This window comes from Apus apus, chromosome 5 (assembly GCF_020740795.1).
Source record: "Apus apus isolate bApuApu2 chromosome 5, bApuApu2.pri.cur, whole genome shotgun sequence".
Classification (NCBI taxonomy): domain Eukaryota; kingdom Metazoa; phylum Chordata; class Aves; order Apodiformes; family Apodidae; genus Apus; species Apus apus.
In genome coordinates, this window is record NC_067286.1 from 37,639,519 (window position 1) to 37,654,310 (window position 14,792).

The following is a 14,792-nucleotide window of genomic DNA, read 5'->3' on the forward strand; positions in this document are numbered from 1 at the left end:
AGCCACCAGAATTAAAGCAAACTGTTTATTTCTGCTGTTCTGCTTGTGTACATGTGATTAGAAGTTTCTCACCCATCAGACAAATTTTGGAATTTCATGGGAAGTCAAACTACAAAGGCAGCGGTAATTTCAGGGAAAAGTAGGAATGAGGTTTCATCAATGCCATTTCTCTTCAAATTCTGCATTCTATTACATGTCCTCACACTCCAGCTGTAATTAACTGCCTCTGATTTATCTCATTAATTAGGTAACCCTCACAGCCTTACAGTGTGCAAAGTCTCTATGTGCAGCACACCGAGTTTATTACTGCCAAAATTACCAAAATTTTTCCTTCAACTTCAGAAAGCTACCCAAAACATAACAGCACATTATTCCTTTGATATGTTCAAGGTTTTTTAAATAAAGAGTACACATATCCCAACATTTTGCATACTTTTCATCTGCCTTGAATCCAGAGTGACTTGTATATTACCTGCATGACATACCAATGTAAACTTTAGCCTCAACACTGATTGGAAACTTTAAGTTCCTTTCCATTTCAAGGACAGGACTGAAGAAATAGATCTTTTCTGCCTTTACTTCACCAGAGAGCACATAATGTGCCAATATGGTTTTCTGTATGAAAATAAGCTGTTTCCTGAAGCACTTTTATGCTGTACACTTCACACTGAGGTACAAAGCCATCCTTGCCAAAACTTTAGTTATTAATATGAAACCAACTAATCCAAGTTACTTCTGTACTAGTCAGCGTACTCATAGTATTAAGTCACAATGTAAAATCTATTTAGACACACTTACTCTTGGACAACTAACTAATTAAAAATGTCCAAGTGAAGCCTCACTATGCTTTACAACAAAATTTTAAGATTACTCTGGCAGACATGTTCCCCTCAAAACAAAACAAACAAATAAAGGTTACCTATTTTGTTTGCCTAATCCTCAAGATATTTACACTACTGGATTCACCTACTTCTTAAGAGCAAGTTAAAATTAAATGTGAAAACTGAGTCCACTACTGAAAGTATAGGCACATTACAAGATTATTTTCCTCATGTTTTTGCAAAATTAACTACTAATTTTAGCCAAATGAAATAGCCAGGCAACAGAAGAGAATATATGTTTGAAGGAAACTAGCCTGCATGGACTGAATGGAATTTTAATTTTTCAAGCATTAAATTAGTGCTACAGAAAACACACCTACTGAGACTGAAAATGTCAGCACCTAGCACATAAAAACCTTACTTCAAAAGGTAATAATAACTTTAAAAAAATCTGTTCTGCCACAAAATCTATTTTTCATTATGCAACATAAAAATAGTTGTAGGGAATAAAGAGAATAGTAATTTTTCATCCTTTCAAGTTTAATATCACCAAGGAGCAGGCAAGTATATAGTAAATAAGGTATACACATTTTTGGAACTATTATTCCTGCTTAGTATACCACTCATCTAACTCAGAAAAGGAAAAATGCGATTTGAAATTTCTGTGTTTAAGAAACTAGTCCAAACCATTTGAAAATTATACAACTATTTATTATAGCAGACACTGAAGTTGATCAGAAACACAGTGTAAAGATGACCAATCATAAGGACAGTTGACATACAGTAACTGGAATCATCTAGTAAAGATAGTTGACATAACATGATGGAACCCCTGTGAAGTTTTCTAGGTCAGATAAAAGCTGAACAATTTGTATACCTACCTTTCTTGTTTTAATGCATATTCTAACATTTTTATTCTTCTTACTAAATCTTTCTTCAAATTTTCTTGACCCTTTCTTTCCCCTTGTAAAAACGCTATCCGAGCCTGAAAACAAAACAAAACAAAAATAAGATAATGCATTTTATTCCATTCTGTTCCCAAAACAAAGCAATGAAGTCTAGCTTGGAAGAAGGGAGGAAGGAAAAAAAAAAAAAAGAAACTACTATGCAGCAATCACTTCAGTCATTAACAGCAAAATTATTTCTGCATTTCCTTCCAAATCCAAAGCCATATTAAAATAGGTAACCAGCATACTTCTCAACAATTTAACTTTTAAGGCAACAATCTAATTTCAATTAGTATATTGAACAGATCAATAAATGCATATATGGATTCAAATGAAGAATTTACAAATCCATTATACAGGAAACCTGTATAATTTCTTATGGATTCACATTTAACTTACTACTGAAGACACCTGAAGGTTAGAATATCACAGGAGAATTGTTTTAGTGTGCTTATCTATATGGGAAAAAAAAAAAAAGCTTTCTTAAAGCACTGATTGTGATGCCCACCTATCCTACAAATAAGCAATGAAGTTTCCTTCTCGCCTGCTAACCTAGTAGGCAACACTACATTAAGAAGAACATACAAGCTATCTAGTGCAAAATTCTAGTGGAAAACTACGATCATAGAATATGCTGACTTGGAAGGAACCCATCATCAAGTTCATTGAGTCCAACTCCTGTCCCTGTGTTGGGCGGAATCACACCAAGTGCCTGAGAGCATCATCCAAACACTTCTTGAACTCAGGCAGGCTTGGTGGTGTGACCACTTCCCTGGGGAGCTCGCTCCAGTGTTTGACCACCCTCTGGGTGAAAAATCTTTTCCTGATATCTAACCTAAACCTCCCCTGATTCAACTTCCTAGTTTGAAGTAGTTGAAAAATCAAGGTAGTAAGTTTGTTGAGTAAAAAAGTAGTCTCTTCACAACAAAGTGAAGGGGCTTTGATTTTGTCTTTTGCAAGCCAAAATCCTACAAAAGACAGGAGAATTTGCAGATGTGAATAAAAAATTTAAACACTTAACAGTATTACTGGATCAGCCAGCATTACAAGAAACCACAAACTCATTTGTCCATTGACTGAAGTCATTTGGTAGCTAATTCAAGACAAGATTCAGTATAAAATTTTACTGGAAGACAAATTTTAAAAGGTAGAAAAAGGAAAGTAGAGACCACATTGCTCTACAGAACTCAAGATGAACAAACAGTTTCATCATTAGAGGTGGCACACATACACACACAAAAAAAGGAAGAGCTATAATCTGCACCTTATATATCCTTTAAGATTTTTAAAGGAATGGTTGAAAGTTTTCATTACTCTCTGTGGTTAGAGAATGAAACTGCATCAACAGGAGGACAGCATTCTTGGACTGCACCTTTTTCAATACTAAGTGATATCACCACACAAAACTTCATACCCCAGCCCCGATTTTAGTCTCTCTGGCCTTGTGCTCAATGGTAAACCAACTCAGAATGTATTCTTTTACCTTGTAATAGCTAACTAATGATTTAATAAATTAAAATTTAATGAGCACTAAGCAATTAAATCCTATTGAGAACCACGCAGTTATCAGTATCTCAGTTAGAAGTCTATCATGAAAGCACTCTCAACTAACCACTGCTACTTGGTGCAAAAGAGTAATGCAGCAAATAGTGAATAATAATAAAGGAAAAAAAACCCACAACAACAGACTTCGTAATTACTGCACAGATATTTCAAGATACAAGGTGGAAACCAAGATCCAGAACCAGCTTTTCTAGAAGTAGGCTCCCAATGGAAGGGGATGGGGGAGCTGAGCAAACCCAACAACTACACTCAACTGCAATTACGTTACTTGGATTCTAAAAATACTATACAACTAAGACTAATCCAAAAGGAAGTTAACTGACTTCTGAAGGAAATTACAATTTTACATAATTTGCACTCTAGTATTTAAGGCAGGAAACAACCAGAAAATTTCACCAGCCTAACTTTTTACCCGAACTTTTCACTAGTCAGGGATAAGACAACAAAATGTAAACAGAAGTACAAATAAAACAGTTATAAAGTTTTTTAAAGTTTAAAGCACAGCACCGGACTTTAAAGGTTCATAAACTTCTGAACACAAACACAGACTCTTTTTACAATAAATCCACAACTAAATACTTTGATAATTATCATCAGAAGTTTATGAAAGCTCATGTGGTCTTTGACTTGAATGCAGTTCTCAACTCTTTCCAAAACTCATATTTTCCATAAGCGAAGGTTTTCTCTCCTTCTATTAGTCCTCTTTAAATTGGCAACACCCTTTTATAACTACTTCACAAATCTTAGTTGCCAGCTGCAACTGCTGGGCCTTATTTCATCCTCAGTTTGCTGATAACAGAGAGGAAAATAATATAGCTACAATCATACATGGAGGGAGGCATCTGCTTCTGAAATGCTCACAGCCAAACTTTTCTCCCCATCTGGAAATATTTCTCAAGTATTTGCCAAAGCAGAATCAAGTAGCCATATTTACAAGGCACTTCCTGTATCTCATACTTTTCAACCAAAGAATCATAGGGATTGGAAGGCACCTCTGAATATCACCAACCCCCTGCTTCAGCAGGAAGACCTAGGGCAGATCACACAGGAACGCATCCAGATGAGTCTTGAAAGTCTCCAGAGAAGGAGACTCCACAACCTCTCTCAGCAGCCTGTTCCAGGGCTCTGTCACCTCACAGTAAAGAAGTTTTTCCTCATGTTGAGGTGGAACTTCCTGTGTTGTAACTTGGTGCCTTTTCCCCTTGTCCTACCACAGGGCCCCACTGAAAAGAGACTGGCCTGTTCTTGACATTCACCCTTCAGATATTTACAGACATTAATAAGGTGCCCTCTCAGTCTTCTTTACTCAGAAGTAAACAGCCCCAGGTCTCCCAGCCTTTCCTCAAATGACAAATGTTCCAGTCCCTTAATCATCCTTGTAGCCCTCCACTGGACTCTTTCCAGCATATCCCTGTCCCTCCTGAACTGGGGAGCTTATAACTGGACACAACACTCCAGCTGTGGTCTTAGAGGGCAAAGTAGAGGGGGAGGAGAACCTCTCTCAACCTGATGGACATATTCTTCTTAATGCACCCCAGGACAACACCGGCTCTCTTGGCCACAAGGGCACATTGCTGTCCCATCGATAACTTGTTATGCACCAGGACCCCAAGTTAATGACTTAAGTGATCAAGTGATCTTGAGACTCCATATACTACAGAAATAATGTTATAAAAATTTACACCCCAAAAATTCACCCTACAAAAACAGCCCTCAAAAAATAATTTATGTACCGCAGTATTTATAACAATCTTCACAGGGTCCAAAGGGTCAACAGAAAGGTTACCACACAAGAATACACTTTATAACTGGGTATTTGAGATTTTTGTCAATATTAGTAGACTTATTTTAGCATCATTGTCTGTAATTCCCTGTATACACGTGGGACTGATTTTAGGGTTTATTATTTTTTTCTTTTTTTTCTCTATTCTAACCACCACATGGCTAAAAGGTAATAGAAGTTATTTACGCAGAAGTTAAGAGCTTGGTCTTTATAAATACGGAACATCAATTTAGACTTCAGGAACACTTAGTCGTCAAGATACACAAAACATGATCAAGGATAAGGTCACTGCAGATTTGAGGTATAAATTACATTAATCAACTTGCTTCCTTAAGTCTTGAATGGAGGGGCATCAAAACTATTAATTACAGAATGACAAAATACTCTGGGTTGGAAGGGACCTTAAAGATCATCTAGTTCCAACCGCCCTGCCATGGGCAGGGACACCTCCCACTAGACCAGGCTGCTCCAAGCCCCATCCAACCTGGCCTTGAAATACTGCCAAGAAGGAACATTCACAACTTCTCTGGACAAGCTGTTGCAATGTCTCCCTACCCTCACAGTAAATAATTTCCTCCTAATATCTAATCTAAATCTATCCTCCTTTAGTTTGAAACCATTTTCCCTTGTCCTCTCACTACAAGCCCTTGTAAAAAGTTCCTCCCCGGCTTTCCTGCAGACTCGTTCAGGTACTGGAAGGCCGCTCTAAGGTCTCCCCGGAGCCTTCTCTTCTCCAGGTGGAACAACCCTAACTCTCTCAGCCTGTCTTCACGGGAGAGGTGCTCCAGCCCTAAGATCATCTTCGTGGCCCACCTCTGGACCCTTGCCAACAGGTCTATATCTTTCCTGTCCTGAGGGCTCCAGAGCTGTATGCCAATACTCCAGGTGGAATCTCACAAGAGCAAAGGGGAAGAATAACCTTCCCCAACCTGCTGGCCACACTTCTTTTGATCAGTCCAGGATAGGGTTGGCTTTCTGGGCTGCAGCTGCACATTGCTGGCTCATGTAGAGCTTCTCACCAACGAACATCCCCAAGTCCTTCTCCTTAGGGCTCTTCTCAATCCATTCTCTGCCCAGCCTGCATTTGTGCTTGGGATTCCCCCAACCCATGTGCAAGACCATGCACCTCGTCTCGTTGAATTTCATGTGGTTTGAATGGGCCTGTCAAGGTCCCTCTGGATGGCCCCCAGTGTATTGACCACACCACACAGCTTGGTGTAGTCAGCAAACTTGCTGTTTCCTTCCAGAGAGGGCCCGCATTTCCTCACGTCTTCCATTTTTCACTGACAAACCTTCATAGAAGCTTTTCTTGTTGCCCTTGATGTCCCTGGCCAGATTTAACTCTACCAGGTCTTAGCTTTCCTAACCTGATCCCTGGCTGCTCAGAGAATCTCTCTGTTCCTCCCAGGTTATCTGTCCTTGCTTCCACCCTCTGTAGGCTTCCCTGTTACATGTGAGTTTGTCCAGGAGTTCCTTGTTCATCCATGCAGACCTCCTGGCCTCACTTGACACATTAATGCATGACTATAAGCCCTAAGAATTAACACACAATTCTCCAACACTGACTTTTTTCATAATTTGTAAATCTCAAGTTTGATAAAAACAGATAAATAGATCAGTCTCCCTCAGCATTGTGGTACTTACTTAGGTTCTGTGCACACTTAAAAATGCTTTCTATGTAACACAGTTTTCAAAATCCTTAGATATTCCTTTCTTTTGAAACAATTCTCAAGAGAGCTAGATTAAATATGATTTGTAGCTATAGTAATGATTAAAGATTGACCAACACCAAAATTAGGAAACAAGTGGCACAGAAATATTTGGTACTCAACTTCCTTCCCTCTCTCCCAGTTACGGCAGAATTCTTTCCACTGTCTTAAACCAATTTGTAAGTCCCTAGGCTGATATTAAGGGGTGCAATCCTCCTCCTCATATTTCTGTTCCATCTTCTGTGCTGACTTAGATGCTTATGCTGCTACACACTAAGTCTAATGAGGAAATAATTCTATTTATTTTTTACTCAGTTCTGAATTACATCAGTTTCCTGGTCCTACTCTGTATAGCCATGGGAGTACTTAGGCTAGCACAAGGGATACAAACAGGATACTGAAGTAACAGTTCTCTTCAGTGACAACATGGTCTGAGATCAGCCTAAACTGAGCATGGTATCACAACAGCATCTCCAAGACACAAGACTTTAAAAAACAAGAGTAGAGAGACTAAGGAAGTAAAATACAAGTCTGAACTCTTTCAAATTGCAAATTAAATCAAAACGTATTTTTAAAAGTGTATTAGCAAGCAAAATTCTGGCCTCCTATGGCTTTAAAAAAACCTAGCTGAATTCAGTTGTGTACAGATTCTGTTAAGAATATTTTTCTCCACAGGTAAAGGTAAGCTTCAGATTCTTCATACAAGCTCAACCAGAAACTTCCTTTTCATGGCTGATTCCTCCTCTTCTATCAGTGGGTCCACTTTCATTTTTGCAGCATTTTCATGGATATCTGAGATTCACTATCTTTCTACAAAATTCAGTGACACTAGATAACTCTGGGCTCCCTCTGCACCTTGGCCCTCAGCTGCAAATAAGAGTACCACCACATGAACTTGTCCAGTTTTATTATGAGAGTGAATTCAGGGAGCTCTGAGAGGCAATTAGTGACAGATACTTTGTATTTGTACAAGGACGCATGAAATAATGCCTGAAACTAGGTAAGATAGAATACCAGGATAAAAAAAATTACCAAACAGCTACTTCAATAGTATGGATCCCACAAAAAATTGTGTGGGGTTAAATAACTACAGAATGCATGTACAGCAGGGGACAAATAAAAATTATAATATCTAATATTCTAGAGTTTGTAACCTTAGTTTTGTCTTAACAGCATGTTGCATTTCAGACATACATGCACTACATTTTGTAGTTAGAAGGGTTTTTATCATTTAAATAAGAAGTCTGATGATGTGCAAACCAGGCAAATACTCTTTCACTCTACAAACGCCAAGATTAGAAGAAACTAAAGTTTTTGTTGGACAATAAGAGTAAGTGAATCACTGATTACACTGACGCTTCACACATCCCTAACATGCAGTTAAACTGCCTGATCAAAGCATAACTCGAGATTTAGAGTAGTTTACTAGAGAATTTCTATGTAACTTTAAATTATTAAAAATACTACATTTCACATAGAATACGATAAATTAAAATTTAAAAGTGTTTTCTGGGAAGAAAATAGGGATTTTCCCCCCCTTATTTTAAAAGAAGTGTTGAAGATCCTGTAACTTCAGAATTATTGCTCCACATTTCATACAGCACTACCCATAATAGCAGCATTCATATTAAAACTGCATTTATGGCCTCAGCTGCACAGAAAAACCTGACATAAAGACAATTTTTAAGTTGACTAAAAATATTTCTCTTAGCCACTGAAGACAAAGGAGGGAAGTTATTACAGCATTTTGGACAGGTAAAACTGCACATGCAATCCAAAGGTTATATAAATAACTACATTTAGGATGCCAACGTTTTGTTTTATTAATAAAACCTGTTATGTGGTAGTTGAAATATCAGACCAACGTCTCAAACCTAGCAAAACATAAAGGGAAAAAGAAGCTTGAAACCTGAATCATAAAGCATGTAAGAATGATTAATCTTACGCTGTTGAAACACTAACAGTTACCTGTACATTTCAAACAATAAAATCCTAATGGATTTACCAATACAGGAACACAGCCAATAAGTGAGTATACTTTCTTTTCATTTCAGTTCCAAATATTATTAATACTCAGATTCTAGAAGTGTATTTAAAAAAAATATGTAAGGCAATACCATCTGCAGTGCAATGCTTTTGTTGTTTTTCTCAACTTTAGAAGTCCAGACTTCTAGAAGGAAGGAAGGAAAGGCCTGTAGTATTTTTGAGAGAAATGCAATACACTGAAGCAGCTTGAATATACATACTCAGTGCACACATATGTGCTTATCCTAGTAGGGCTTACCATAAAACTCAGAACAAAAGATTTTAAAAATAAAACCTTTTTGTTTTAATCACAAGATCAAATGAGATCACACCAAATTACTAACCTAATAATCACATTTAGATGTTCATCATGTTGAAGATGAGCAGAACACTATTTTGGAAAACTAAAAATTACTGGGAAGATGGAAGATTTAATTCATAATAGTAATCTAAGAGTGGACACGTGTAGCTACTAGTGTTCCAGTTCCCATTCACAAAAAAGGGAACTCACCGTAAAAGGAGAGGTCTCCACCTCCAGTTTTCAACAGTCTGAAACTTCGTCTCATTCAGAGTGTCTAAACCATCATGCATGTAAAAGCAATAAGCATTTAAAAGAGTTTCAAGTTTATATCCTTACAGACATGACTATATCTACACATTTATTACAATTACATTTAATCCTTACACTGTCAACTGAGGACTGAAAAAGATACCCTGAATTCTCTAAATAAATACATATATAAAAATCAATCTTTATTTTGCAAATTAAAATCTCAAGATTCTCTCTCTAGCAAGCTGTGCAGTGAGATAGGTGTCACGGATCATATCAGAAACATATCTTTAAAAAATACAACACTTCTAAAGATACTGTAGAATAAAAAAATAATTGGATTACTTCAAAAATTGCAACATCAGCTCTTGTATGTTAGCAGAACACCTTCATAAGTTCAGGTTAAAAATGCAGAAAAAATATTTCAACAACTAGTTAATTCTAGTGTACACTTGAACAACATTTGAAACAAAATTATCAGTGGAACCTCATGAGCAGTGAGTTAAATATCACTTCTGTAACTACTGCACTTAAAGGAGCAGTGGTATTAAGATGTTTCCTGAAGGTTCCCTCTTTTCTAATTTTTTTCTATTTGAGCAGACGGTCATTTCTTGCTCCTCAACACTTTTTCTCAAAGACTCATCTGATCGCTTTCTGAACACTTTTCAAAAGCAATTCCTGACCACTAGAAAAGTGACATCCTTGGGCAACTGTCCCACAAGAGCAGTAGACACAAGAAACCCAGCTAGCTCTAAGGATCGGTCTGCAGGTTAAATGACACAACTGACAGATACAAGAGAATTTACTCATCCTTAAGTTCCCTTTGGTCCTTCAATGGTTATGGCAAAGAACAGGCTTGCAAAACACTCCTCTTCCCCAAACCTGTCCCTCCTCTTTTCCAGTACCATCATATCAACCTTAATCATTCCGATTTGGAAGTTTCCTTTTCACTACAGGGCAAAATACTGCAATCAGCTTCTTTGAAAAACTTACAGAAAATGCAGCCTTCAATTTCCTCCATCTTCTATGCTAAGATCAAACTTCTATACCACAACTGTGAGTTAACAGGAATGCTTGGCAGTACCTGACCACCTAACCAGAAAACTTGTTCATTTTTACCTCAAAAAACACTCCTCACTTTTACCTCCAAGTTATTCTATTTTCAACAATATCAATATAAGATGAGAAAGTACAATCTTGCTATTGAAACATCAAATTGAATGCCATTACTCAAGGAAATTAACTAATCAAGTAAAACATAAGCAGCAAAGGAATTTCCTGCTACTCATACACTCTTATTATTCCATGAAGAGTCTGGATAGCATATTTTAACTGCATTCCTTTACCAGGTTGAATAATCTATGCAACGTGTTTGAACACAAGCTCCCAAGACTCAGAGGCAGTCATGTTTCTAATAATAACAACTTAAGAAAGCTTTGCAAACAAATGTACCTTATAAACTACATTATCTTTACAATTAAGACTGTTTGAAAATATAATTATGTTTCCTTAAGAAAGGATGTACTTCCTGAAGATCAAGTACTGTAAAATAAGAGTCCTACATTAATTTTTTAAACTGATTTGCTATAGTACTTCAATTTGTTTGGCATCCGTTTTTTCCAATAAATCAAATATTAGCCATCGTATGCCTTTACAGATAAAAGTTAGAGGATGTCAAATAGTTTTACATATCAACATACCGCCACTTTCAATGGGACTACAGAAAACTGCCAGAACCTGAGTTACGCAGTTTAATCTGCCATTAACACAATATACATCCTACATTCCTCTCCAACCAGTGTTTCTTTATCAAACCAAGCAGGTCCTTGCCACAACATTCCCAACAGCACAAATATCAAAGCTAGATTTTGTTAATGTCCAAAACGGATCACTGCTAAAAGCCTCTCACACACATTACCAAATCAAGTAAGACAAGTATACAAAGGAAAAAACCAACACATTAAAAACCTCCCAAATTTCCTTAACATGGCAGATCTTGAGAGCACCTGCTCAAACAAATCTGTTTCCTGAACACATCTTTCACAGGTCCTAGAACTTTCACTGTCTCAATTGTTTTTATGAGGTTACATGATCTTTCACAAAATACTGGGAATAAACAGATGACATAACTGACCTGTGCTTTTGCACTCAGTGCTACACTCTTTCTTTGTGACATATAGCAGCCAAAATGCATACTTTTTCACAGATGAAATAATAATGAATTCTTACTATTCTTAGACTAATGTTTGATAAGAAAGGATTGAAGTTTTGCATTTTTAAAATCAACTAAGTCATGGTATTTTCCAAATGTCTGTGCTGGAAGCAAACAACAATACAATTACAACATAAATGTCAAAAGCTGAACCCTTGCCAAAAGTATCAGCTATTAACTTTAAGTGCTCCCTCCCTCAATTAACAAGACTGTATATAGTATTTCCTATGTAAACTTTCTCTTCTGTTACGAAACACTGTACATTATTCCAGTATGAAATGCTTAAGGAAAGCAATGCTTGTGAGCAATATCTTCTCTTGGCAAACAAACACAGTCAAGTTTATGGATAAGCCAGAGTCCAATCACCAGGTTCAAAAAGCAACAGCAAAATAAACCCTAACCATAGATTAGATTGTTTTAACAACTTGAGAAATACTCTTGACCACCACAGCTATGACACCACAGTACAGCAAGTATTTTGAAGACATTTAGCATTATCAAAGATGTCAGTTTATTAATGAAATGGTATACATAAAGTAATATATAATCCCGAATAGATTTTCACTTAAGACACTTAAGTACTTTTCTGACCAGACCCAAACTCTCTTAAATATTTACTCATACTACCATAATCAGAGGTGGAAAATAAACTGTTGAAATTGCAGAGACAAATATGGACACAGGTTGGGGCAATCCCCAGGATCAATAAAGGCTGAGAGATGAAGGGGTTGAAAGCAGCCCTGCTCAGGCAAACCTGGGGATACTGGTGGATGAAAAGCTGGACTCTCGACAGCAATGTGCACTCACAGCCCAGAAGGCCAACCATATCCTGGGCTGATCAAAAGAAGCCTGGCCAGCAGGCCGAGCAAGGTGATTCTCCCCCTCTGCACTAGTAATACCCCACCTGGAGTACTTTGTCCAGCACTGGAGTCCTCAGCACAAGAAAGAAAAGACACAGACCTGATGGATGCTGAAGCAGGTCCAGAGAAGGGTCAAAGACATGATCAGAAGGCTGGAGCACCTCTCCTATGAAGACAGGCTGAGAGAGTTGGGATTGCTCAGCCCAGAGAAGAGAAGGATCAGAGGAGAACTTATAGTGGCCTTCCAGTACTGAAGGGAGGCTTCTTTAGAAAGACGGGGACTAAAAAAAAGGGGGGTAGGAAAAGCAGGGGGGGAAAGAACTGTCACACTATCTACACGCCTTCACTGAGATAATCCTCTTTTTTTTATGGTGAAGTTCCAGTCAGCTGTGTCATACCCCCTAAGCATTTACTACATTAAATTAAAAAGTATCTGAATACATTTAGAACCCAGGGAGGCATCTAGTAAGACTACCTGTCAGACTTCTTTTTTCATTAACCAACAAGACTGAACTCCATATAGATCACTCTTCAAAATGTTACTTCCAGCCCTCAAAATTTTGTCAAATTTTCAACATTCTTTTTAAAACTTCTACTAAAGAATAGGATATTATATTGCAGTGTTGATCTTGCAAGTTCTCCACAAATCACAAGACAGAAATCACTTCCCAATTTCTATATTTATAGCTCCCACTTATAAAGCCACAGATTATTCAGAGGTTTTACAATTTTCTTCTAGCCAGAAACTCTGAGCAGACCTGGAGGAAAGAACCTGGCATGTTTATTTCAGCACAAGTTCATTCTCAGATGAAGTTTCTCATTCTGTCATTATCATCTGAATTTTCTGTGTTTCTTCTAGACACATAAACCTTGCAAGAAGCATCTTTTAAAAAACAAAAAACAGTAACACACCTCACCCCATTTCTATCTAAAAAGTTTAACATACGATCTTTTGAACTGCTGGGCATTTTTGGAACACATCCAAGCTAGCAAAAAATTCTCCTTCCAGGAAAGTAAACACTACAACCAGGAAGACTAATCATACACTGACGTTAACACCAAAACACAGTATTTCAATTTGATAAGATTAAAGTATATTTACTGACAGCATCACTATACTGGCTCATTATTCCACTAAGATGCAGCTACATTGTTAAGTTATACAGCTATTAATGAAGTGCCACAGTTAGAGCTTCATGAGACACGATACTAAATAGAACTAAGAATACTTAAGTTTGTTTTTCACTTTTTATTATTACTAGTAGCTGTAGTACAAGAACACGGAAATCAGAATTAAGTTTTACACTTTGTACTGTGGCATGTCCTTACAGTTGCTCTGGAGTGGAAAGGGAAGGAAAACTTGCAGCACGGCATACATCCTCAAGAACAAACATTTCCTCTCCAAAACTAGGAACTTCTATTTATTATTCAGGAATATAGAAGGGGAAAGCATAATCCACAGCAGACTGTGAACACCGTGACCTAAACTGACATACCCTGTTCTAGTGATAAACACTCATGTCAGTGTTCATCAGCTGCAGGTCAGTAACACACATTCCCATCAAACATACAGGAGAAAGCAAAAACTACAAAGTGTTAGAACCAGAATATAAGAACCCCTCTAGATATAAGAATACAGTGCTACAGAGCTTAAAAAGTTTTGCATCATTAAAGCAACAGCAATATTGACAATAACAAAACTGAATACAATTAAGTTCATGGAAATAAAAGCTGTGAGAAACGAGAGTAAGAAAGTTAAAGTCAATATCAAGTGTATGGCATAGTGTTTTAAGGAAGGCATCATAGAAAGCTGATAGAGGAATGGGTATTTTGCACCTCCTAAATATTAATCTAGCCTCCTGGCATGGAACAGGGCCAGGGCTCTCTAATTCACACCACTTTATCAGCGAGTTAACACAGCCAGTAGTACTGCCTTCTACCAATTCAACTATTGAAATCTTGCTAGATCTATGAAACAGAATAGGTCTTGTAAAATTTGTAAACATGTTCATATTGTTCTTCTTGAATGTTTCGGAGAGTTTTGTCCATGCAGCACCTTCTCCTTTCCCAGGGTCTCAAGGTGTATCCCAGGATTCTGTTCCCACATCCCAGGGTCTGGGAGTTAAAGCACCTTGTCCTCAAAGAAAGAAAACAATTTTAGTTTCACTACTCCTGAATCGCCAGGTGCTTGAAAGAGTTACTTGTTACATCGTATTCTCTACTTTGATATACTGTGGTATCTGAAATAGGAGCAAATAAACTGAAGCTGTTGGCTGGTAGCCTTAACATGAAGCAAGGAATTGTTACTTTGTAACAGTTCTG

The 14,792-nt window shown here is 37.4% G+C and overlaps 1 protein-coding gene across 4 annotated transcripts in view; it reads right to left on the reverse strand.

The window, feature by feature from the left end:
* The window catches only part of STRN3 (striatin 3), a 54,504-nt gene that overhangs the window by 32,743 nt on the left and 6,969 nt on the right, over positions 1-14,792 (reverse strand). For all 4 annotated transcript variants that reach the window (XM_051622371.1, XM_051622370.1, XM_051622369.1 and 1 more), the window contains exon 2: positions 1,703-1,806. In XM_051622371.1, coding sequence (XP_051478331.1) covers positions 1,703-1,806 — 104 coding nt within the window. The remainder of the gene's footprint in view (positions 1-1,702; positions 1,807-14,792) is intronic.